This window comes from Armigeres subalbatus, chromosome 3 (genome assembly GCF_024139115.2).
Source record: "Armigeres subalbatus isolate Guangzhou_Male chromosome 3, GZ_Asu_2, whole genome shotgun sequence".
NCBI lineage: Eukaryota > Metazoa > Arthropoda > Insecta > Diptera > Culicidae > Armigeres > Armigeres subalbatus.
This window is the reverse complement of record NC_085141.1, coordinates 250508197-250535641: the sequence shown is the minus strand read 5'-3', so window position 1 is coordinate 250535641 and position 27445 is coordinate 250508197. Positions and strand designations below refer to the sequence as shown.

Below are 27445 nucleotides of genomic sequence, written 5' to 3'. Positions count from 1 at the left end.
ATGTATGAACTCGATACAGTTATGATTTGCAGATTAACCCCGCACGGGAGCCTGTTGGTACATGTTTGCATTCCAAATAGTTCAAATTATTGTCATTAGCTCTAGGCAGTTATTGACAAGGTATGCAACCTCATTTTGATATATTCGCATTCCAAGTAGTTCTTGTTGTCATGGGTTCCAGGTAGTATACAAACTTCATTCATATCACGTACAAAACTGTTTATTCCTTGGAAATGCAAAATGTGAATAAATTGGAACGAGATAACTTGACGCCAAAAACGAAAGGAAAAAACGGGCTAATATAGCGAAGATCATGTACCGTGTTATTATAGTTATTCGTGTAAGCCTAGATGCCTTACTTCATAAATTTTTGGATGGCCATTAGCATATGCCATGAACGCATTTTATTCTATGGACCACAAGGGACAAGTACCACATTTAAAACAGGTTGATTTAGCATGGGTTTTTTTGGATGACCATCAAACTATGGATGCTTTTTAATCTATATACCACAAAAAACATTTACCGTTTTTTTAAACAAGCCAATAGATCTCTGATTATGCGTGTAGATCTAAAAGGTCTTCTCCATGATTTACCACAAAGGGCATATGCTTCTTTTGAAACAATTCGAAAGATCTCTAGATACGCGTGTAGATCTTAAGGCCTTTTTCGGAGTTTTCTTGGATGAGCATGAATTTATGCAATGGACGCATTCTATTCTATATACCACAAAGGGGTTGTACCACTTTTGAAACCAGCCGAAAGGTCTTTGGTTTCGTGTGTAGATCTTAAAACATATTACAGAGTTTTCTTGGAAGACCATGAAACTATGTAATGGACGCATTCTATTCTATGTACCTCAAAGGGGTGGTACCACTTTTTAGACAAGCCGAAAGATCTCTGGTTACGCGTGTAGATCTTAAGGCCTATTCCATGGTTTTCTTGGATGACCATGAACCTATGCAATGGATGCATTTTATTCTATATACCACAAAGGGCTTGTACCACTTTTTAAACAAGCCGAAATATCTCTGCCCAAGTAACATTTTTAGATTTATAGCGCTCTTGAAGGCCATTATTTACTCTACAAGATTGCCTTAAAACCATTATAAAATCAACATGTTACTGGGGTGGTTACGTATGTAGATCTTAAACCATATTCCAGAGTTTTCTTGGATGACCGTGAACTTATGCAATAGACGCATTTTATTCTTCGTACCCCAAAGGGCATGTACCACTTTTTGAGCAATCTGAAAGATCTCTGGTAATGCGTGTAGATCTAAAGACTTATTCCCGAGTTTTCTTGGATGACCATGAGCCTATGCAATGGCCGAATTCTATTCTATGTACCACAAAGGAGTTGTACCACTGTTGAAACAAGTCGGAAGATCTCTGGAGGAGGTTCTCGAAAAACTTTAAAGCATTGAAAATGATGATGAACGTCTTACTGTGCGTCATCAAGGATCTTTACCACTTATGACTTCTTGATTTCTTGGCGTACCAAGAACATCTTAAGGCCTCAGCACTAAAACAATGGGACGACCATGATAACGAAATAATTTGGACGACCCTAATACCGAAATAGGTAAAAGACACATCTGAAGACTAAAACTGCGTTAAATATCAAACTTTGCTTACCTAAAAGATTGCAAACTTTTTTTTACGCTCCAAATTCCAAATAGCGCTCCCTCCTTTTACGCTCAAAATTCCAAATAACGCTCCCTCTTTTTACGCCCTAAATTAGAAATAACGCTCCCTCTTTTTACGTGTCTTTCTCTTATTGTGTCTTTCTTCACATCATTTTGCGATAATTTGAAAAACTTCATCAGCTAGTCAGGAAGGTATTCTTCGAAATAGTCTGCTAAGTAAGATCAAACCAAGAGCTGAACATTAACAATATTTCGGCTATACTTTAAGATACTATAAGTTTCACTGTTTTCTGTGAACATCATGCTCTAAAAAGGAAAAATCATACCAGAAAGCCATGTAATGTCTCTATTGCCTATGACTTTCGAAAGTTTTGGAACTAAGAAAAGAATCAAACCATTGTAATTAGGTGTTAATGTGGTACTACCGTATTGATTAAATGCTGGTTACTCGGAGACGAGCCAGCCTCGGGCTGAAAGTCTCCCTAATAAAGACATGTAATAGAATATCCAACATATTCGTACCTTCAAATAATTGGAGGAATTTATTGTTTCCACCTTGAAAAAACCGCGAGTCCGGTATTAAAAACGTGTCTTCGGCTCCATAATGCTTTACGGCAAAATAACGGGAATTTGAAAATCGAATTTCAGTTAAAGAAAAAAAAACTATGCAAGAAACTCTAAAAGAAATTGCTATGGAAAGCAACAGAAAATTTGTTTCCGTACGATTTTTTGACAATTCCTTTAGAAATTATACAGGAAAGATCTTATCAAATTCTATAAGGAATCCTATGGAAAATCAAATGAGATTATTTTTTCAAAAACAGTTCAGTTAGTAATATTATACCATTCAAAAACGTCCTTCCCCCTACCAATGATACAATTCCAAAAAGCTCAAAAGGGACGCATCCTATGGAGGGAAGGGAAATCAATTCAGAGAGCCATTTCTATCTAGAATCGATGTTACATAAGGGAAGATCCATTAATTACGTAACGCAAAAATTGGGCATTTTCAACCCCCCCTCCCCCCTATGTCACACTTTTTGTATGAAACGTCTGAAAATTTTGTATGGATCGTCACACTTTGGCCAACCCCCCCTCCCCCCTCAAAGCGTTACGTAATTTGTGGACGCTCCCTAAATCGTGAAACGGTTTACAATAGTTAAAAATTTATTATTTATACAAGGTAAAAACTGAGTTTGCGTAGTAATTCAATAGTTATTTAGTAGCATTTCAAATTTGTCTTTCACTTCTATATGTAACTCGGAAGCATATTATTCAATACTTTTTATCGGACAAAACATGAACATATAGGGAGAGATCCCTCAGCGCACGCCGGGCACCTCCTAATATCGGACACTTCTTAAAACGATACTTGCTGAAGTCCCTCCAGTACAAAAGGAGGCTATTAAAGAGTCTTTTACCTTTATGGAATATCGGATCCACATGTTATAAACTTTGGTCAAAATTTGCGATTGAGAATGAATGCTCACAATTTTGGTGTTTCACCTGATTTTAGAAGGTTTGAATCAATAACATTAAAATTGATTGAACGCATTATGATTATGTCTTCTTCTTCTTATTGGCATTACATCCCCACACTGGGACAGAGCCACCTCGCAGCTAAGTGTTCATTAAGCACTTCCACAGTTATTAACTGCGAGGTTTCTAAGCCAAGTTACCATTTTTGCATTTGTATATCATGAGGCTAACACGATGATACTTTTATGCCCAGGAAAGTCGAGACAATTTCAAATCCGAAAATTGCCTAGACCGGCACCGGGAATCGAACCCAGCCACCCTCAGCATGGTCTTGCTTTGTAGCCGCGCGTCTTACCACACGGCTCAGGAGGGCCCCATTATGATTATGATTAGATGTGGAGATGGTAAAAATGAACCGTATTTTCACTAACTTTGCTGGATATATCATGTAAAATCAATTTTGGAATCTAGCCGCTGTTTCCCACATCCGGACAGCACGAGCACGCGCGCTGCTGTATTTTGTACAACACTAACCAGAAAACATCGCTCGCGGTGCACAGCACGAGCGAGCCTGCATGAGCGTTCCAGGACCGCACGCGTGCTGAACGGTTAATGTGAGCAAATAGCCATTTTTACAGCTGTTTTGTAAAATCTATTTAACTAATTTTTCTGGTATCAGAAAACCACAGAAATAAGCAGAAACAAAAATTGAAGATGATGAAAAGTAGGATGTAACAAATTTAGCTGGAGAGTCAAAAAAACTCTACTAGCACACATTAGGTAGGCACCCCATGACAGCCGCGAGCAAACTGTTTTATTGACAGTTCATACGAAAAAACCGAAGAATCTCTTCGAGTAATGCCGGCTGTCTTCATGGCGACGAATGCGCGTCAAAGCACACCGGACAACATTTACAATGAACAGCCCATCCGACTCACTACATCCACGGCGCTACAATGTCGAACTAGCTGCTGTGATGCCGAAAGTTTGGCAACAGCGTGCATCGTGCATGCGTGCATGTCGTCGCTGCGACACTTCGGGTTGAATGAGAAGTTAACAGCATGAAGCGATTGATATCACGCAAAGCGACAGTAGGTGCTCTTCCGAAATGACTGCAGCGGCAGGGCTGTACATTTGGAAAGCCTGATTGCGGCATCTTCTTCGTACCGATCGTCAGGTATGGTCGTTGTCTCAGTTTCAACGATCGCATCAGGAATGATTAGACGCTTCAAGACCACATACGCTTGCCTAATCAAAGTAGCTCTGAATGCCTTGAAGAAAATGCCAAAATCGTTTCTGATTAACTGCTTCACGGCAGAATTATTCAAAAAAGCAAAAAGATCGGCGTATTTGGATCGTCTCTCTTGGATTCATTCCTTCTTCTTCTTCTTATTGGCATTACATCCCCACACTGGGATAGAGCCGCCTCGCAGCTTAGTGTTCATTAAGCACTTCCACAGTTATTAACTGCTAGGTTTCTAAGCCAAGTTACCATTTTTGCATTCGTATATCATGAGGCTAACACGATGATACTTTTATGCCCAGGGAAGTCGAGACAATTTCCAATCCGAAAATTGTCTAGACCGGCACCGGGAATCGAACCCAGCCACCCTCAGCATGGTCTTGCTTTGTAGCCGCGCGTCTTACCGAACGGCTAAGGAGGGCCCAAAAGCATCGAAATAGTGGCGGAAATTTCTGTGGCTTGATTTGATAATAGTTCCAAAGTAAATTGGAACGCCACGTCGGCTTCATATAGAGTGCAGAACTCACAGAGCAGTAGTTCCACAACAGATTGAACAGGTTCGAGGGCTTGAATTAATTCAGCGTGCCTTGGCATCAGACACTAATTCAAATTCTTTTCTGAATTCAGAACGAACATATTTTTGCAGAGAATCGTTTTTCACAAGTGATCTACGGAAAAAAACTCCTACGGCTCGAACCGTTTTCACAATTGTATACATTGCGCGAAAATTTTGGACGATATCAACAATGTTCATCGAAGAAAAAGTCAGATTTTTTATACTGACAGTAAAATTTTAAATACCGAAAATACCGGTATTTTCCGTCTATAATACCGGTATTTTCGGTACCAAAAATTGGCCGGAAATACCGGTATTACCGGTTTCGGTACTAAAGACTGTTCAGTTTATTGAGAGGACACTTTTACATAACGATATTGATAGATTGGTCAATTTCGATGGAGTTTGCTTTATCGTATATTATAATATACTGTCAATCAACTGTACTTTTTGAAAAGAGATAAAACAGTTTAAATCCAACAAAATGGCGCCATTTGTCAAAGCTTCTCAAATTTCGCGTAAACATAAGCTTCGAAACAGAAGTTTTTATAAGCAAAATTGACAGTTTGTAAGAAAATTGTAAATCGGCATGTCAACAAAATCATCAAGAACATCGGAAAGAAACACACTGTCAATGTGATAAGAAAATTATTTTGAGCTTTTTAGTGGAATGTTTTCACCTGTCATAAGACGAGTTTATACAATCCCATTGAATTCCACCACTTAATTGTATCTTGACAGATACGTATTTCGACCTCAAAAGTAAGGCCGTCTTCAGTGTCTCGTACTTGACTCGACGTCGAGTCGACTCAAGTCGAGTCAAGCACGAGACACTGAAGACGGCCTTACTTTTGAGGTCGAAATACGTATCTGTCAAGATACAATTAAGTGGTGGAATTTAATGGGATTGTATAAACTCGTCTTATGACAGACACTGTCAATGATTTGTCGATATCTAGAAACAGTAGAGCCTGTGACAGCCCAAAAACGGGATATAAACGGTTGAAGCTGTTGAAAATCCAACAAATTTAGATTGTTATGAATATCCCAAATTTCTGAGTTAGAATTGTTTCGTTGATAATTGGATTTCATTTCTAGAAGGCCAGACAATATATTCAATGAAAAGAAAACAGATTTCGAAAAAGATTGATGGTTTAAAAGCATCGACAATACAAAGTGTCCTCTTTATAAACTGAACAGTCCTTACCGGTCAGACCACCCTAGTTGTAATACTTATATTAGTGATACTCATCGAATGTACAGTCAAACCTCCATTAGTCGATGTTCTATGACTCGATATAGACTCATGGAAGCAAATTATCCCATATTAAAAAATATTTTCTGGGTTACTGTGATGGTCCCTTCAAACAGATTTCCAAAGATTTCCTATTCCACATGTCGATATTTCCATGAGTCGATGGTCCCTTCAATATCGACTCATGGAGGTTTGACTGTATTATATTTCAATTCAATTGTCACAATTTATCGGTACGCGACCATATGTTTCGTCTTGATTAGGCTGAAAAAATCAATCTCTCAAAATTTCAGCTCAATCGCATGTTGCATAACCTGGCGGATTTGATTTGAAGTTTGTTTTCAATCAAAATATATAGGAAAATACACTTCCGACACTCATTCGATCTGGAAATTGGTTCTGATTACTCGATTGAGCCCAGAATTGCAAAAAGGGCAGTTGGTATGTAACAGAACAATTTCACAGAACATTGCACGATGATTAAATGTACCTACTACGGAATATGGATTCAATTCCCACCTCAAACGCAAAACTATGTAAGAAAAAGTTTTGGCAGTACCCATCGACGTTGCATGCTAGTTCGTTGTGTAACATCATCCAACATTATCAATCATTATCGGAGGCGAAGGCTCCTGCTATTTGTTGATGAGAGTAATGGATTGCTCGACGGCCTCATTGACCTTTCCCGTTAACAATTTTTGTTCGCTCAATCGATTCTTTAATTTATTCAAGGTCATCTTTCCCAAACCGACTTTTTTAACGCCTTAAGTTATTTAAAAAATTCAAAGCGAAACAAAAATGTCAAGTTTTAAAAAACATTAGGCCGATTCTTCAGTCCGGTTCACACGTGCAGCATTTTTCAAGTTTATATTTTCGATTTATAAAACAGTTAGGGGCTCAAAAAATATGGGTTCTTTGAAAAAATTGACCTTAAACAAGTCGAAGAATTAACCAAGACAAAAAAACGAGATAAAATTGTTGACGGTGAAGGTCAATTGAGCATTGTTTGTATTCATATTGTTCAAACTGCTTGATTTATTGATAAAGAAAAACAATAGCGTCCAACTAGAAACGTTTCTCCGTCGAATAAAATTTATTGCACTCGAATCGGTCAATTCCTTCTATAAGAAGATTTAAAAAATCCAGATTAATCCACTCAGCGGCTATGATGCCTGTCTCGTGCATCATAAAAAGAGTTGAAAAAATCACATTAGAAATGTAAAAAAAAACACTTTAAGTGTTCAGGGCTGGTAGCGACCATTGCCGCTCAAAATAGTGACTTTATTGACCAAAGCTGACGAAAAAAGGGATTGAAAGTCACTATTTTCAATTGCATGAAAAGTGACCAAAAAGTGACTTTCAGTTTCAGTTGCAATTTCGATGAGACGAAATTAAGCGTTTCTGGGTCGAGGGAGATTTTTTTTTTTTCGTAATTTTCGTAATTTTTTTTCGTAATCTGCGAGCAAATCAAACGTTTGCGACACTGGAAGTTGGTTATTTATCAGACCTGTTTTTTTTTTTATTTTTTTATTCCTTTATTTATTTGTTAGGCACTCTGTGTTACTTAACCGCTACTGTGCCGAGATCTACTGTGGTATTCTGCTGTACAGAATCCACACAGAATCTATTTTTAGATTTCCATTACCATTATTGTTGTCGGTGCCAGTCCATTTCGTCGTGAGACTGACCTGTTTTTCTTCCCCGAAAAATGATTTCTAGGCAAAAATCTGCGTGAATGAACATTCTCTTCTCGTGAGAATGAGTGAAAATTACAATCACTGGATTAGCTGAACACCTACTTAAGAAAGATGCAGATTTGCTATAGGTTCAAGAAGTTTTTGGATTATTTAGTGCAAAAGGAACATCAGTACGGATCGTTTAGGTAGAAAACGAAAAAAATTATGAAAATTCAGTAAAAACGAACCTGGGATTGAACGAATTGAAGAATATTTCACATTTATGCTATTTCAAATGTATAAATTATCATCACAATATATTTAAAAAAATTCCAAACATTAATCGAAGTGGATGTTGGGAGGGAAAAACGGCTTTTATTTTCTCATGTTCTTACAGCAAAATTACTTTGGGGATCCCTTACATATTCAAAGTATCGCCTTTCAATTCGAATGCAGTACAATCATAGATGCAGCTATCATTATTTCGATTTGAAAATAAATATTTTTATTTTACCAAAATATCACGCGCTGAGAATCATAACTTCGTTAATAACTCAACAGTTACAACCGTGATTATTGCGTCTGGTGCAAGAAACAATCATTCTTTATCACAACAAACCATTCAATCTTCGGCAAACTACCGCAATTCGCTACAATGATAAAAAGAAAACATCGACGAAGAGCAAAGAATTAATGCAGTTACGCCCCTGTGATTTTAAGCACGAAGTTTGTGATAAAACAATTTTCTGTTATAAAAATTTTAATTTTAATTTTCGACATCGTAATCGACATCGACATAGTAATCGTAATGGACCATGGAAGTCAATTACAATTAATAAGTGAAGAGTTCCAATCTTTCTGTGAATCGTTAATGGCTTATTTTCGTACACCCGACAGCGACGCACTTGGAGAACTTGAAGCGACTCCAGGATTGGCTACAGGGACGCGCATTTCAGGCAGTCAGAAGTCGGCTAATTCTGCCGGAGTATTCACTCTGTAAATGGTGTTGAGAGACTGTGTTCTCAAAAATTACCGAATAGACATGAAAATTTCTGTTGAGAGGCTTCGACTGTTTTCTATAGGATTAGAAAAATGTATCAATTTTCGACAATCAATTGTGCCAAACTGTTTCAATTTTGTTTCAATAGTTTGAATGTTGGATAATACAAGTTTGACATGTTGATCCCTGATTTGCAGCTTTATGTTCAAGTCATTGAGATGTTTGGTGACATCTATTATACAAGGTGTTCAATAAGTTCGAATACAAATGTTCAAAGCTGGACGAATACAAGGACCGAAAGCAACATGGACCAGTTCAAGACGTAATCCTCAAAATCTGGAACGAAATGCTCATGCAGACCGTGCGTGCCGTTTGCGATGGGTTTTAGAAACGTTTGAAGTTCGTGAAGAAGTACAAAATAGAGGTCATTCCAAAAGAAATGTTACAAACGTTCCTTACAAACAATACTTTCAACGAAATGGAACTGGAAAAATAATTAATTTAATCTCAATTTTTAAATTTTTTAAACATGTTTTTATTTATTTATTTATTTCACATATTCAACTGACCTACATTGGTCTTATTGAACTACTTAAAACTATTTACTAACAATCATTGTGAATAGGACAAATACCACATTTAAACAAATCCATTAATCATATTAATACACTATAACAAACTCTAACAATCTTTTCATCATCATTTGGGCGCAGTAAAATTTATAACAAATATGAAAGTTCAGACTGGTACGCTTTTCAAGCATTATTACTATTAAGTACATGGTTTCCATGTTGCATTCAAATTATTCATAAATTCTCTAAACTTTATTTCTTTCGGCCATGTCGATGGTTTCAGCGCCAACGGTTTCAATTCAATATTTAAGTCTATTTTGAATGAAATATAGTCCATCGCATCAATGGTACAAGTTTCGTAATACTATCACACGTCTCTAATGGAGTACCTAGAGAGCGTAATACCATCACCTTAATATCATTTTTGCTTACACTTTTGTCTACATTTGATAAGTGTAAACTGAATTTCTCATTTACAAACTCAGCGTGATGCAATGAGCAGCAAACAATCTCACCCGGGCTGCCATGAAGATTCTGTGAGGAAACAGGTGTAGAATGTCCTAACAGTGGGATTTGTTCGGGTTTCGTGACGATATCTGCGAGTGTTTGCACTATGTCCGCCACAGTTCGCTTCAGGTAGCTTATATCGTCTTTCATTGATGGCGTAGATTCGGTGCTAGTTGCTACATCAACATTCGAACCTGTTTTCACAAAACAGCATCATGCATTTGTCACACATCCAAATTATATTGCTTGATAAGGCACACAGGGCAGCTTCGGTGACACCAACACAGCTAGCGTGGAAGCATTTGGCGCAGTCTATTGCTTGATAAGGCACACAGGGCAGCTTCGGTGACACCAACACAGCTAGCGTGGAAGCATTTGGCGCAGTCTCCTTCACACACAGTGCGGAGATCGGAGATGAGAATAGGCAGAGCACACACCTCACAATTGCTTGCCATTGTTGGATTTGCTAAACGTTGGTTCTAAATATTCTTCTTTAGCTAGCACAAATTAGACACCGTGATTAATTTGTAGAACTATTCAAATTACGACCGATTATGAAGAACCGTTTTACTAATTTTGCTTAACTGTATCACATAGCATTTGACGTTCAAAAAGAGTTGTCAGCAATACGACTAGCGAGCGATACAACACCAATAGGAAAACAATAGGTTTTGAAAGTGTATTCGAACTTATTGAACATCTTGTAAAGGCCAAGCCACTCACCCATTCAGGATCATGCAGCTTGGGCATTGGTTTTGCTTTATCTTGTAAAAAATATGTGATTTCCTTACGAAGAGAATAAATTCCCTCAAGCAAGATACCACGGGTAAGCCAATGAACTTCGCAATAACACAGTAAATCTCGGTATTCTGCTTCCATTTCTGTCAACATAATTGGGAATTAGTGGTGGTTAAGTTTCCTCGCGTAGGTAAAGTTGATTTTCTTAATAACTACATCAAGAATATTGATTGTTTTCGCACATAGATCTTTTTTGGTGAAAAATGCAATGTGCAGAGAAATATCACAAATTAACTTTTGTGGCTGATTAACAATCGATAAACAAATAAACAAATTGCTTTAATTTTCAAGTGTCATAACGCCCGTGTTCTTTCCCGTCATTAGCAGAGCTCCATCAGTTGTTAGGCCTAGAGTTCTCAAAGAAAGGTTTAAGCTCCTTCGTACAGGTCTAACAGCTTTCCTTAGGTCTATACAACCTGAGGTAGTCCTTCATTGGGATCAGAGATGCTAATTCCTCTGTAATTCGAAGATGATCATTAATTCCCCTTTTGAAGACAGCTACGATTATGAGCAGGTAGAATCAGAAGCAGATGGCTTTTTTACGTAAGGTAGTTTTCAAGCCTTCTGTGAGAACTAATAGGAGGATTTTTATTTAGGACACACCCTATAATCAACAGCCGATATGCATTACCTAACTAGTTTTTTCGTCCTGGAAAGGTTTGATCCGTATTGTCAAAACCTCATTAACATATTTGCTCAGAATTAATAACCTACAGTATCTATACACATGAAAATGAATTTCTGTCTGTCTGTCCCTTATAGACTCGGATATACTGAACCGATCGGCGTGAAAATTTGTATGCAGAGGTTTTTGGGCCGGGGAAGGATCTTAAGATGATTCGAGACCCCTCCCACCCTTTGAAAGGGGCTTTCGGACTGGTTATGGAAGAATTTTTTCTTATGTGTCGCGGGACACAAACAAATGGAGCCAAGGGCCGCATCCGGTCCGCGAGTTGTACGTTGAGCAGCCCTGGGCTACACGATAATGTCCAAGAAACGGAGAGCCAGCGTTCATACATACCCGAATATTCACTCTTTCGCACCAGTGAGCTATCAGGAGTACTCCATGACTTGATGCGGAACCAGAATATGTTGGATGAGACCACATAGTTGAATGGCATTTCCCTGAATTGGGAACTGATCAAAGGTCTGGATATGTTAGTTCCCCTTCCGCGAGTTATTTGCGGAAGAGAATGCACAACCAAATCCGCATCAGATCGTAGAACAAGCAAGTACAGAGATTAACACTGTCTAGGTCAGGTACTGACGAGACTGTGTAGATCTACGTGATAGACGTTGCGACTTTTGGACCTACGTGCTCGCCCAGTTCATCGCAGTATGTGGAGAAGGTCAATGCAGAGCAGTTTGCGAAGAGGTACCCAGAAGCAACATCGGTAATCGTCAAGCGTCATTGAGTGGACGACTATTTCGACAGTACGAAACATCGTGGAAGAAGCGATACACGTAGGGTATGATGGGGCAAGATGGGTCGCCTAAGGCGAACCTTGAATATCTCAAAGCAGAAACATTTTAATTCAACTTTTCAACATGGATCTATAAAAATAGGTCATAATCTGTAAGCCAAGGGTATGAAATAACAAAAACTCCACTTTTTATTCCATTTCAAGTCATTAAAGTAGAAGTCTATTTTTCTGTCAATCAAAAAATAGCGGGGTAAGATGGGTCAAACAGCGGGGCAAGATGGGTCACCTTTAAATACTGCAATTAATATTGTTTTTATTCCCAATATTGAATTACACACAGATAGATAGCTTTATTGCCAATGATTATATTGAATAAAAAATAATTTTTAAGCCTTGGATGAAGAAATGGCTCTACATTTAAAAATGTCTGCAAATTCTTATGAAAACAAGCCGTCTATGTATTGCTTTCTTAAAAACAAAAAATAGACATTTTCAATAAACAAATTAACATCATTATGTCAAAAGTAACCTTCAAATGATTAAACCAGCAATGGAAAATATGTTTTGAATACGAACTATGCTCTTCAGTATATGCTGACCCATCTTGCCCCATTTGTAAGTTCATGTTAGAATGTCTAATTTTCGATCAAATTTATTTATTTCAATGCAGTTAGTATAACATCACCTACATTACTTATAATACGTTCACTATGTTACTAAAAATGTTTAAATTTTACATTGCTCGACGAGATTACACGTTTTGTAGAAAGTATGTTTCGCATAAGAAACAATGCTGAAAAATATTTTACCTTACCATACCCTACCAAAATAAAATTTTATCATCAAATCGAGTGATAATAAAGTAGAACCAAATTATTCCTCCTACAAAGTCATAATCTCCACATTAAAATGTACACGATGCTCAAAAACGGCCCTGACCCATCTTACCCCGTGACCCATCTTGCCCCGCCTAACCCTACCATGTACTATCTAAATTGTCTTGTTTTTGAAGAAAGTCCCACTAAACGGATGGTACCCAGATTAGTAATGACCCTGCTTTCGGCTTGATTCGCTCCGTTTACCAACCCGAGTAAAATGCTGGTGCAAGCAAGAACTGTGGAAAACAGGGGCCTCGTTGCGTATCTTCTTTCGCATGATAGTTTGCATGGTTTGCTCGTTTCGAGTTGAGGTGCGCAATGCCTCCCCAGGATGCCAGTGAGGAGATGCGGTGGATGATCTCATTCGAAAAGGGGATGCAATGGACGAGCTTGTTGGCGGACGTTCAAGTTACCGCGCAGCTACTTTGACACTGCGAGGTTCGGACGAAAGCCGTGACGTGCAGCTGCATATTTTCTCAGATGCAGGCGAGACGGGGTACGGAAGTGCGGCATATTTTGTTGTGGACAGCTGTCGAAGTGGGGAATGGATCCAGAGCTACATCCGAACAGTCCATGAAAACGCGGCACACAGTTTCTATATGACCGGGAGGAAAATTGTCCTACCGCCGGCAAACATTTCAGTGGAAATTTGGTTACACTTGTTGCTCCAGGAAGTGAAACTGCCAACGATTTTGTGTATCTCGGATTAAGCCATGTTGGTCGAACGATAGCATGTGTGTTCCGTGTCGTATCGAACTCTAAGTGAAAGGCGATAGGGATTGATCTGCGATTTTCAGTGTTCCTGCATGATGGCCATCGGATCTCGAAGCCAAATGCTACGTGGGCTACTGAGGCCGTTTGGTGTAGGATCAAATCCATGAAGTAGTAGTAGACAAACAAAAAACCTATGAGATGCGGCAAACAACGGTACTCTTTTAACAAAAAATCTACGTATCCAGATTCCTTCAAGGCCGTTTTCCGGAATCATCTGGTACTTGATATACGAACGTTGAATTTCTAAGAAATCCTGCAGTGAATAAAGAACAGTGAATGCGCTTAATGGACTGTATATGTGCTCCATATTTCAGGAATGCTGGAAAGAAACGGAAACTGGAAACCAGAGAATAGAGCAATATTCCAAAAATATGTAACAACATTTGCAGACGTGTCCTAAAAATCTCCAACAATCGCGACATTCACATGACAAGAATTAATAAATCGCCAAGCGATTCGCCGGCTGTTCAGCCGATGGCAACGTTTTACCCATCTCAGCACTACTCTCTCATCTTATGAACACGTGTTGTAGTGGACACATTCGGAGTAGGAAAAAACGCACGGAATCCCAGAAATAGCACCCAGAGTGTGCGCGCCGGATTCTTTTCTCTGCTGTGTCGTGGCGAGTATTGGCAGTTGCCGTCCATCAGCCACCGACAAAGCCGTAAAGACACATTCTATACACACAAAATGGAAGATAATGAATGGTGACAAGCGGCGGTGATGTGTGCACGTTCGTCGGCGAATCGTTATTGAGAAAGGATCGGTTTTTTATTTCTCCCCAACCAACCCAACAAAACAGCTGTCACGATATCTAACTGCCAATAATGTAAACAATTTGTGATCATTCAAAGAGATTTTATTTTGAATTTTCGACGTCACTGGCCCATCGAAATCGGTCAAACCCACAGACATGGAATAACGCTCCTCCCGTCTGCAATATTAATTCGGGTTTTGTTTTAGCAGGCTCTCAGTTGCTACCCTTGACAACATCCTACGTTTCGTTCGATTCGCGATTCGACCCGGCGGACTTATATGGATAACGCACATACCCAGTCAGTGTGCCGTGGAGTATGACTCGTTTTAGTCTTTCTCTTCGTTTTTGTCTTGCACCACTCCTGCGTTCCATTGTAAACGCTAGTCGGGTGCCATAAATATCGAGTTTGGCAGCAATTGGACTGGAGGTGGTAATGAACGAAACGATACATGGTTTCAGTTTTGGCAAATCATTGCAGATTGTATTCGCATTGTATTTTGGTCCAGTCAATTTCATGCGATATTTTGCTGATGATCGACGTGTAGGTTTAGTTTCAAAGACACATTAATTATATTGGTAGAGCTAGTCTTAATCAGAATGGGGTCGAACTGAATATGACCTAAAATGATGAAACTAAAACTCATAACAATTTTTATCGACATATTCGAAACAGCGATAACTGCGATTTTTTGCAATACATATGGACACTAAAATGCATTCAATCGAAGTTATCGCGAATATTGCTTATGGTGAGTAGCATTTGAATATCAGTATGGGAAATCTTCAAATGATATTACCAACACACACATGTTTAATTCGATGTAAACAGGCAAGAGTTAACTGAGTGCACAAACAAGGGCCCCGTAGTTCAATATCTTATCAGTTTTTGAATTAATCGCCCCATGATGATATCAACTGGTTTGAATCACATTTCAAATTATAACATATGATTTCTTTGTCAGTACCCTCAGTCAGTTATCCGCCTTATTAGGAAATGTGAGATACCGAAGCAGCCAGACAGGAGAAGAGTGCCGGTTTTGCCCTGCATCGGCACACCAATCCACACCGGTTGGTTCGCCGGTCGTCTGTCAATAACTGTCTCTCAACAGTGTTGGTGGGCTTCCGACTCGGAAAGCTTCACCGATCGCACAAACATCCACAAAACGGGCTGAAATGCCGGTTCCATCGCTACATGGTTTTGGACTTGAACCCGAGAGTGTGGTGTGCGCCACTGCTATGAGTAATTCAATTCACGAAAACGTATCTCTTTTTCTACTTTGCCCATATATGGTAATACCTTACACAGTGAATGTGGTACGCTGCAAGCTCGTGAGTTATCTCGGATGATGCAGCAACAACCCACAACAGCACGCGCGATTATCACTGATATTGGCAAAGGCCACAACAATGAGACTTTATTGCACATCCCTCTAATGATTACGTCGGCGAAAGTTTGGCCTTTATCATCCGGTGCCTGGCGAACCGTGAATTTTTTACACGCCATTGTTTGCGCATGTTTGCGTTCGTTGCGATATCTGCCGTAAAATGGCACATTAGATGGGGATCAGTCGGCTTAATTTGTTTATCAGCAAACGTTGAAAATTTTTATATTGGTAAACTCCCCGTAGGTGCGTGCATTCATCCAACGACGGCGACGACGACGACCATGTGGGGGATTTTCTATTTTTGCTTGGCAATGTTGATGATCTCTCGTCGAAAACTCGGATTGGTAGGAAAAGTGAAAAACGAACAGCTCCTCCAGTCGACATTGCTGCGGTGTGCTCCGTCGAGAGGAGCTGCTTCGCGTACGAAGTGGACTTGTTCAAGTGGGTGGCATTGTGGATCCAACAGGGAGGAAGCCGAACAGAAATGGTCGCAGAGTAGGCGATGGCTTTCGAATAGGTACGCGATGAGGACGTCTTCGACGCGTGTTGGTTCTATCTGTATTTCACAGCGTCGTCGTTATTCTTCGTATCTTCCTGATTTGGAATGACTTTCTGTCTCGCATGTTAATCACAGATTTTTATTCATTCTCCGTTTATCATATGCACTTTGTCAATGCATTTTTATTGAACAATTTGTTAATACATCACGCCTGTAAGTCCATTGAATCACAAATTAAAAAGAAAAAAGTCATATATTATGTACAGATAAATATGCATTCATTACGTCACCTGATACAATGTGCTATCCGTCAAAATAGTTAAGTCGTACTAAGACGAACGATCTTCTATCTCCACTTTACAAATCGTCCTATCTTCTTTTTTTCAGTTATACTTTTTGTTTTATTTCGTTTTTGCCAGTCTTTGAATGTCAAATTTTTAGCAATCTGTGAGAAGCTGCATAAAAATCATTTCATCAGCTGTTCCTGTCCATTATTCAATTACGTCTACATATCCCACATCGTTTCTGCTTCCTATGCTAACTGTCAAGTAAAAAATAGCACCAAACATTATATTTGAAAGAGAAGATATTTCACCTGTTTGCAGACCACAGCATTCAGATTAACTTGACCGACTGTGGCTTCATCTCTGTATGAAAATATATAAAAGGGGAAACAGGGCGCCAAACTCCCTGATTTTTCCTGACTTTCTAGGCTCATTTACCGTTGAGCGTTACGGAGCCGATATAAATGTTTTTAATAATATTTCTTGATTCTTCTACAAAATGTTAGAGAAGGGTGTATTCGAAATCAAGGCCCACTTTTCTAATAGATGTGGGGCTACAATTCTCGTCGCACGCTTACATAACATTGTCAATGACTTTTTAGAATCTGCGCTGCAAACACAAAGATTACCTCCAGAGAGCCCTTCTCCGAAAACAAAGTTTTGTGATTGGGTCGAATGAAGTCTCTTCCCATAATCATTTTTTTTTCAACCATATGTTGACGAGTCATGTAATCAACTACCCGTTTGTCAATTTCTGCTGCCAGCTGATCAACATTTTCTGACGAACTAATAAGAAAAATTCTTCCAAGGAAATTTCCCGGTCGTAAATCGTCACCAGACTTCCGATAAAGCACTCAAAGCTTTCTACATCCCGTTCAGAAGATACGCTTAACCGGTTTTATTGAGTAAACAGGAACCAGGGAAAACAGCCTCCAGGTCAGTAAAGATGAAAAAGTGAGCAGGAGGTTGGGATGCAATTTGCTCAAGGGAATAGTGTATAGCTGATAGCTCGACAGTATACACAGAACTAGGATCAAGATCTAGCTTTTGAAAGCGTTAAAATACCGAAACCAGTGGGATGATCAATTTTTGATCTGTATGTGAAAAAAGTTTTTTCCTCGCTGGCCTGCCCACATTCGTTTAAAAATAATGGAGGTATGATCACCGACAAACCGACGGGCCTCTCTGATTCCAAAATTGGCAAAAAATAATACAATAATACAAAAAATAAAACAATACCATGCTGAGGGTGGCTGGGTTCGATTCCCGGTGCCGGTCTAGGCAATTTTCGGATTGGAAATGTCTCGACTTCCCTGGGCATAAAAGTATCATCGTGCTAGCCTCATGATATACGAATGCAAAAATGGTAACCTGGCTTAGAAACCTCGCAGTTAATAACTGTGGAAGTGCTTAACCCTTTTGTTACCGACAAAAAAAACACCCTTACGTTACCGACAGGGTACCCGGGTACCCACGGACTTAAAATGATCATAACATAGTCAGTTTTTCACCGATTTCGACGATTTTGGTTGCTACGGATGCAGGAACTTACCCGCTATTCGATACATGCTACAGAGAACTGATTCGGATTATTTGGTAACCGGAATTCTGGATTAACTGGGCCAAGTCCCAAAGTATGTGTGAATTGAAGATATATATTCAACCAAATGAAGATTTCTTGCGTGATGACTAATAAACTTCGTTGGAAATTTAAAGAATATAACTTAACTACGTTACAGGACCTTTTTATGAATTAATCCCGGAACGGTTATTCCGGAAACAGGTTCCCGTCGGGCCTAAAGTGGCCACAAACTCGTTTTGAAGAAACCCTGGCAATATGGGTATCAAAATTCATGAAATTGTATCGGAAGCATGATCCGATAAGTAATTGGACCATAGGATGGATTGACAACGGACCGGTCATCCTGGAACAGGTTCCCGTGGGGCCTAAAGTGGCCACAAACTCATTTTGAAGAAACCCTGGAAATATGGGTATCAAAATTCATGAAATTGTATCGGAATGATCCGATAAGTAATTGGACCATAGGATGGTTTGAAAACGGGCCGGTCATCCTGGAACAGGTTCTCGTGGGGCCTAAAGTGGCCACAAACTCATTCTGAAGAAACCCTGGCAATATGGGTATCAAAATTCATGAAATTGTTTCGGAAGCATGATCTGATAAGTAATTGAACCATTGGATGGTTTGACAGCGGACCGGTCATCCTGGAACAGGTTCCCGTGGGGCCTAAAGTGACCACAAACTCATTTTGAAGAAGCCCAGGCAATGTGGGTATCAAAATTCATGAAATTGTCTCGGAAGCATGATCTTTTGGGTTATTAGGCCATAAGATGGTTTGACAATGGACCGGTCATTCTCTCACAGGTTTCGAGGGACCCTCATTTAGAAGAAACACTTGCTCTCTTCTTTTCCCGTTATTTCTTGTCAAAAGACTTAAAAATTCTTGACAGTTACTCAGAAATGATTTATAATGAACCACAGACGCTGTTATTATCATTGGTGTTTGCTGAATAATTTACAAAAATAAAAAGAACAACTGAAATTTTCAAAAAAATTTATGGATGCAAAATGGGTCAAAAACGTGACAAAAGCGGAACGTGATGAAATCCGGTCGAAAATGTGATAAAGTCGGAGGTAGATAAAATCGGGGAGTGACAAAATCGGGTCAACACTGTGTAAATTTTCACTTCTCTCTTCTCATTTCTCTCATTTCACTTTTCACTTTTTACTTTCAATTTCTCACTGCTCACTTCTCACTATTCACTCCTCACTTCTCATTCGACCCAATAACCATTCAGCCTAACAGCCATTCAGCCTGATGACCCAACATCAGTCCCATCTTCTTAGAAAAACATGTTTCCGAAAATATTTCAAGAACTTTGATGCCAGGGTGTCTTCTAAATGAGATTGTGGCCACTAAAGGCCTTTCGGGAACTTGTTCTAGCATGACTGTTCTGGTTGATATCCATCCTATGGTTTCAACTTTATGAATAACATGTTTCAGGAAAAATTCCAAGAATTTTGATACCCATATTGCCAGGGTTTATTCTAAATGAGTTGTTGGTCCCTGCTGGCCTTCCGGGAACTTGTTCCAGAATGACCGTTCCGGTTGATATCCATCCTATGGTTTCAACTACATGGAAACGTGTTTCCGGAACAATTCCAAGAATTTTGATACCCATATTGCTAGGGTTTATTCTAAATGAGTTTTTGGCCACTACGGGCCCTCCGGGAACCTGTTCCAGAATGACCGTTCCGGTTTATATCCACCCTATGGTCTGAACTACATGGAAATTATGTTTGTGGAACAATTCCAAGAATTTTGATACCCATATTGCTAGGGTTTATTCTGAATGAGTTTTTGGCCACTACGGGCCTTTCGGGCCCTCCGGGAACCTTTTCCAGAATGACCATTCCGGTTCATATCCATCCTATGGTCTCAACTACATGGAAAACATGTTTTCGGAACAATTCCAAGAATTTTGATACCCATATTGCTAGGGTTTATTCAAAATGAGTTTTTGGCCACTAAGGGCCCTCCGGGAACCTGTTCCAGAATGACCGTTCCGGTTCATATCCATCCTATGGTTTCAACTATATGAATAACATGTTCCCGAAACAATTTCAAGAATTTTGATACCCATATTGCCAGGAATGAATTTGCGGCCACTTTAGGGCCCACGGGAACCTATTCCGGGATGTCCGTTCCGAGTCCATATGATCACGTGGTCCTAATACGTTGGGAAGTCATAATCCTCGAATTTTCTGCGAAACTGGTAGCTCAGGGTACAAGAAATCATCATTTGGATTCTATAAGATCAACTTCTCCATTTTTGAGACATGGTCTAGCAAATCCGGAACTCCGGTAACCAGGTAATCCGGATCGGTCCTACGTGACATGGAACGGATAGAGGATGAATTTCTTAATCCATAGCAAACGGAATCGTCCAAATCGGTTGAAAACTGACGAAGTTATGGTCATACCAAAACGTGGGTACCCGGGTACCCTGTCGGTACGTTACGGGGTAAAAATATTCAGAAGCCCCTACCCAAGCCCCCCCTTACTGGATTTTCATTTTCGTACCACCCAAACCTTAATTTTGCCGAGTTTGAAGATGTCACGGAGTTTCAATTTCCTGCGATGTTCAGAACCCTAAAAAAATTTCACTTGAAAACGAAAAAGGTACCCGGGTACCCTGTCGGTAACAAAAGGGTTAATGAACACTAAGCTGCGAGGCGGCTCTGTCCCAGTGTGGGGATGTAATGCCAATAAGAAGAAGAAGAAGAAGAAGAAGAAGAAAGCAATTTACCACCGTCTACTTGAGTCTGCCGAACAACATAACATCTTGCGCTAGGGGCAGTTTAGTTTCCGACGTGGTCGATCAACCGTACACCAACTGACACAAGTTACCAACGTCCTCAGACAGAATAAGCATGTCTCTCACCAGTCCGCCATGGCCTTACTCGATGTCGAGAAGGCATACGACAATGTATGGCATGATGGTCAAACTACATCGCTACAATCTTCCCAGCTACCTAGTGAAAATTATCCGCAACTATCTGTCGGCAAGGACATTCCGGGTCTCAATCAGCGGAGCGAGTTCCAATGCGCACGACATCGTCCCAGGCGTTCCGCAAGGTAGTATCCTCGGGCCCCTGCTGGTCAACCTGTTCACCTCCGACATGCCAGAACCTCAAGAAGGCTGCACTTTGTCACTGTTCGCAAATGACACCTCTATCGTCTACAGGGGATCATTCGTACGAGCGCTCGTGGCAAAACTCCATGGCCTGGATGTCCTGACAGATTATTTTACCAGCTGGAAGATCTGTATTATCAACGCGGCGAAGACCCAGACCATCATATTCCATCACTCGAAAACCCCCAGGCTTGTTCCGGCTGAGGACTGCAAAATCATTCTCAATGGCATGACAGTGGAATGGGCCAACGAGGCTAACTACCTTGGTTTGACCCTCGACAGCAAGCCTATTTTTAGGCAAAAGGTTGACAAGACGGTGACAAAGTGTAACGTTTTGTTGAAACTGCTGTACCCTTTGATCAACCGCCGGTCGTCATTGTCCCTGAAAAATAAGCTTGCTGTCTACAAGCAAATCATCCTCCCCGTGATCGAATACGGCATTCCGGTCTGGGAGAGCTGCGCTAAAACCCATCACATCAAACTCCAAAGAGTGCAGAACTTCTGAGGTCCACCGTCTGGCCGGTATTAAAACACTAAAAGAACGCTTTGGTGAGTGTAAAGATCGGTTTAGGGTTCTTTGCTTATCTTCGGACCATGTTGCGATTAGGGCGCTTGTTCCAATCTAGGTTATCAAATTATGGCTGGCTGGCTGGCTTGAAAAATTAGATAAAGAGAATTAAAATCAAAACAATTAAAATTAGAAACCAAACTTAATTTGAATGACCAAAAGGCCAACCACTTGAAATGCTATAAAAATAATATGTATGACAAAAAAATGGAATATCAATGCATTTTAATTACCTCCACGGAAATAGCCTTGTTTTCCACCAACGCTACTGGTTCGCAAGCACAGACATCAAAATCAAGCAACTTGCGGGTTTGGATCTAATCCTCAGTTTGAACAAGATTTTACGCAGAGTAGACGCAGCAGCACGAAGGCGCTGGTAATATTTTCGACGTAAAGCCATCTTGTGTAAAATAATGGTCCAGCAAATAACCGATATAATTCCAATAATACGACTTTTCAATCCCTAACAGACAACAAAACAAAATCAGAATCTTGCGAGGAAATTTTATTTTACTGCTACTGATGCCATCCATTCGAAAACACTTATTGCATAATCTCTTTCCAAGTTTTGCACTTTGAAGAAAGATCATGTCGGATCAACTTTCTTTTGTATAAAATGGTGGACCGAAAGAAATCGATTTCATTTACAATGAGTAATAAAAACAATACTAAAGATTCTTGCCAGCAAGTTCACTTTCCGCCGACGACAGACAAATCGATGAACACACCATCTTAGTGAAAATTGTTTACAGCAACCACCCATCGGTGACCATCGCTCGGACCAGATGCCAAGCGATAATTTAATTGAAGAAGCTTCCTCTTGGGTCAAATTTATGATCATCTTATCAATAATACGCATTTTGAATGAACATTTCATAACCAATTTCAGAATTGGTCAGCTCTCTGCGGAATTCCGATCAAAACAGCTCGCGCGTGCCGGAAAGCGCAGTTTTCTTGTATCTAATGAAATAATCCCATTAGCCCCGCCTCTTGATTAATCGTTATAAGTGCTCATTATATTTACACCCATATCAGATCACAAAGGGGCGGGGCTACCGTGTTGATCCTCATCCTGGACATGTTCGTCATTGAAAATGGCTGGTTGGTTTCCTCGATGAGAGAGAGATCGACGTGGCCTTCATCACGGAAACGCACCTGAAGCCCGAGGTGAGTATTCATATTCCGGACTTCCGTGTGGTGAGACTCGATCGGTCCAAATCCAGGGGAGGTGTGGCTATCGTACTGAGGAACAACGTCAAGTATCGTCTGCTGCCAAGGCTGCCTGCTCAAGATCATCGATGCCGTTGGGGTAGAAGTCATCACTTCCGTCGGAGGAATCACCCTCAACGCGGCCTACTGCTCAACTCAAGCCAAGGAGAACGATGCTGCATCGGCCGCCCTTCGGAGGGACATTGTCAAGCTTACGCGGCGGGAAGGTCAGTACATCATTGCCGGTGACCAAGTCTGGAGCAACAGTCGCGGCAATTGAAACAGTGCCATCTGGAGCAATGACATGGGGGAAGGTCACTCGGCTGAGTCGGATCGGAGTACACGCAACGTTAGACATTGGGTGAATGTCCCCCTTTTTTTACACGGTTGGTATTCTTTAATTTGCCGGTTTACCTAATTTTCACAGCTATTTAAATACCACCTGAATTTTCTTTGATTTTTTTCATGGGGTTAACTCATAGTTTCATTAACGCTAAAGGTCTTAATCGACTAAAACCCACCCGTGTAAAAAAAGAACTGGGTGTAACCAACATGGATGATCACATCTCACAACCGATCGTGTACCATGAGCTCAGCTCGGATCACTATCCGGTGGTGGCCGAAATCGGTTCGTCGATCAATCGTCACCAACTCTCCAGAAGGAACTACCATCGAGTGAACTGGCAGCGGTTCCAGCAGTGCGTTGAAACCACCATCGACTACGAGGTGCGTCCGGAGGTGCCTGTATCTAGAGAAAAATCCAACTTCGGTATAAAAAGCGTTCTAACTTTGTTCCGGATAGACAATATTATTTAGCTTTCTAATACAAATTACCACCCCCCGAATCATAAATAGTCCACAAGTCCACAGCGATTCCATCATCCAGCCCTGTTGTTTTCTTGCAGTTTGCGTGTGTGATTCATGCATTTTCTTTGAACCACTACAATCACACGCGGCTGCAGGCTCTCAACAATCGCTTGTAGCTGTAGTTGTGAATGACCAGGCAGTAAAATTACCCACACAAAGTAGCCACCCTCCTCCCTCCGGGTGGGTGAGTGGATCGAAACACGGTGGAATACCGCACTCCGGCTCACTTCCCTTTCGAATTCGATAATCTGCTGCTCCACTCCAGAAACTTGGAAGGAAACAAGTAGATATACGACGGGAAAGGCAACGAGAAGCACTACGTTTGTGAGTGCCATTCGTTTCTTTTTCTTTGCACATTTTCTTGGATTATTTTTTCATTATTTTTCTCCCGATACCGGCATGCGGTTTTCGCACAAAAATTTGCCATGTTTGAAATTTTCACCGGCACAATACGAATTATAAAAGGAAAATATTGCTTTTCCTGAATTTCCTTGTCAGAAAATATCTCCAATGATTTATGTTCGACAACAGTTACTCATGTACGCCATCATCGACAGATATAAAACCTGGCAAAAATGTGATTATTGAAGCGAAAGAGAAAATCCATTTCAGTCAGGGGAGCGAAGACATCCAATACTTCAAATTAGTGATAATGTAAAACTTTCACCTACCATTTTTGCACGAACTGTTCCTGTTTCTCACTAATTTAAACAATTAACTGCAAAAGAGAAACAGAATTTCCAATCAGCACACGATGAACTTTTCGATGAGATAATTTTTGGTTCTTATTTCGAGCACAAAAATGGGCTTCTTGCTTCACTAAACCACACGCGAACCGCAGAAGGGGGCGCTGTCAGTCACTTTTTCTACGTCAACTTCTGTTCTGTTTTGTTCCAGTGTGCAGAGGGGATCCGAAGGAAATTAATTATCGCTCGAGCCGAATTTCCTCTGAGTAATGTCACAAAAATAATCTTCACACCTAATCGAATAAAAATGTTGATAACGAGAAAAAAAAAACTTCACCGCACCTTTTATCAGCACGCGAGTCTACTCCGCGAGGAAAAACTGAACTTTTATCGACGGTCAATGAAGCGCTTGTGAAATATACGAAAAAAATTACTGCCGCGTACACGAGTGAAACGGCAACTGCTGCTGAGAGTCGCCACCGCTTTGACTGAAACGAGCCCGAAAGAGACAGCGCAACCGCTTTTCCACGCGCGTTTGTGTGAGTGCGTAGTGCTTTTCCTTCCTTCTCCGCCTCCTCTTTGCTGCTTTTTATCCAAACGACTGTGACCAGCGAAAAAAAAAATGCTAATCTACGGTGCGATTCTTCCTGTTTAATTTTCCGAATTGCACAGGAGAGAAGAGCGATGTATAATATGCTACAGGGTGAAAGAGAAGCATTAACACCCACTATAACGGTACGACAATTTCACTTCAAGAAAACTGAACTTACTCCTTCGACACTCTGCAACGGACTGACACCGAAAACGACCCGACCGGTCAGAAGTTTCGTTGCGTTCGTTGCGCTTGCCGCTTCTGTCTGTCAAGCACTCACTCAAACCGCCAGCTCTCGGTTTGCTCGTGAGTGCATTTCAAATGGGTCAGCGTTGCCAGCTTTCAATAAGTAGTATTTTTTTAAAATTATGAAATTTATGGACTTAAATCGGTACCAAAATGGTCCAGTCAGATTTACTGCACGATCGTCCTTGCCAAAAAATCACGTCGGTGCAGAATAATCAGTTTCCTTGCTATATATAAGTTCAGATAGTGGTGTGTCTAAAAGGTGATTTTACAACAAAGCCGCAAATCGGCCATCTTGGAATAAAAGCCACATGCTTTGGCCGAAATTTTTCAGAAGCACGAGTTGAGAGAAGCATACGGGGTGAAACAATGGCAGATAACTTATGCTGAGCAATCGACTTAAATATCAAAACTGCACAAACATTATTACGCAAAATTTTGGTTTTTGGAAATGGGAGTAGAAAAACATGCGGTGAAATTGAAATTCACCACAAGATCAATTTTACCCCATCTATAGATGACCGTGAACTAAACCGCGGGTTGCAGGCTATGGCAGCTTTTAACGCTTTAACCATGAAGCCCCTATAAACAAGTTTTAATTGGCGAATGACGTTCCACTCCTAGCTCAACGGCAACGTGCTCTGATATACGGAGTATGCTTATAGTGATTATCCAGTTTTCCACGAGCGGTAATGGCCGCTGGGCTGCGAAATGGTGAGTTGACATCCGAGAAGGGGCGCCTAACATAGCTCTGCTGCCGTAATCTGGAAAAGTGACGTAACAGCCTTTTTACAACATGCATGTTTTCCATTTTTCTGTTAAAGAGCTCGATGAGTAGTACTCGCTAACACTATTTTTGGAAAATGGCGTATACGTCACTTTTTCAGATTACGGCAGTCTGGTCCTCACAAGTTCCACTACTCACGCTTCCACGGGTCTTCCGATGACAATTGACCGCCAGCTAAGGGTTGCGTACTTAGCTGGTACAGTCGGGATTCGCTGGTTGGGATTTTAATACTTGGGTCACTTTTTAGTTGGGCCTCCGCTGGTTGGGCCATGGCCCAACTAAAAAGCAACCGTACGTCAAAATTCAATGTAAACACGGAAAACGGAATTGGGCGTCACTGGACATCATTTGTGATGTTAAGTCGAAATACACGTGTTCAAATGGCTGTCAGTTGGCCCAACTAAAAAACCGAATTCGTTAGTTGGACCGAGGTCGTGGCCCAACCAGCGAATCGCGACTGTAGTGCAGCCTGGGCGCTGTTGTCCTTCTGACATCAGCTAGAGTGAGAGGGTGCGTCTTGTGGGGTCTGCCTAGGATGTGGTGGGGTTCGACAGTGGGCTCTGTTGAACTCCTATAAAAAGCTGCATGTGTCGCCAAGCAGGCCCTATCAAAACGACCGTGTGCCGCTCAAAGCGCACTAGCCTAGTCCTGGTGTTGGGTGGGACTTCAAACAAATTTGACCCGACTGACCGAGCGTCTGTTCACCAAGGAGGTGCGGCTCCAACAGCGTCTGTTCTGTCATCCAGCGGCTGAGTGTGAAATGCTATTTCCCGGAAGCTATACCTAAGATGGCAGCCCCATCCCGGTAGATAGGGAACCTTGGGCCAACAACCTACTGTTCCCGAAACATCAATTTGTTCGAGAATCCGATAATGAAAGAATACGGACTGTTTTTACGGCAACGACTCTTAGCGCGAAACAACGGACACGAATAGGAACATGGAACGTTTTAACCCTAGCCCAGCAGGGTAAATTGGCACAACTTGCCAATGAGGCACGCCGCATGAAGCTTGAGATCCTGGGACTGAGTGAAGTTC

At 40.7% G+C, this 27445-nt stretch overlaps 1 protein-coding gene across 3 annotated transcripts in view; it reads right to left on the bottom strand.

Annotated features, from left to right (window-relative positions):
- LOC134223443 (cofilin/actin-depolymerizing factor homolog) overlaps positions 1-25626 on the bottom strand; it is a 49781-nt gene extending 24155 nt beyond the window's left edge. Inside the window, exons 1-2 of one of the 3 annotated variants that reach the window (XM_062702588.1) lie at positions 25554-25626; positions 24769-24815 (exon numbers count right to left, since the gene is read on the bottom strand). In XM_062702588.1, coding sequence (XP_062558572.1) covers positions 24769-24771 — 3 coding nt within the window. In that variant the 5' untranslated portion in view covers positions 24772-24815; positions 25554-25626. Of the gene's footprint in view, positions 1-24768; positions 24816-25125; positions 25466-25553 lie in introns of those variants that run through there. The other 2 variants (XM_062702589.1, XM_062702590.1) reach the window with 2 other exon arrangements.
- Between the last annotated feature and the right edge of the window lie 1819 nt (positions 25627-27445).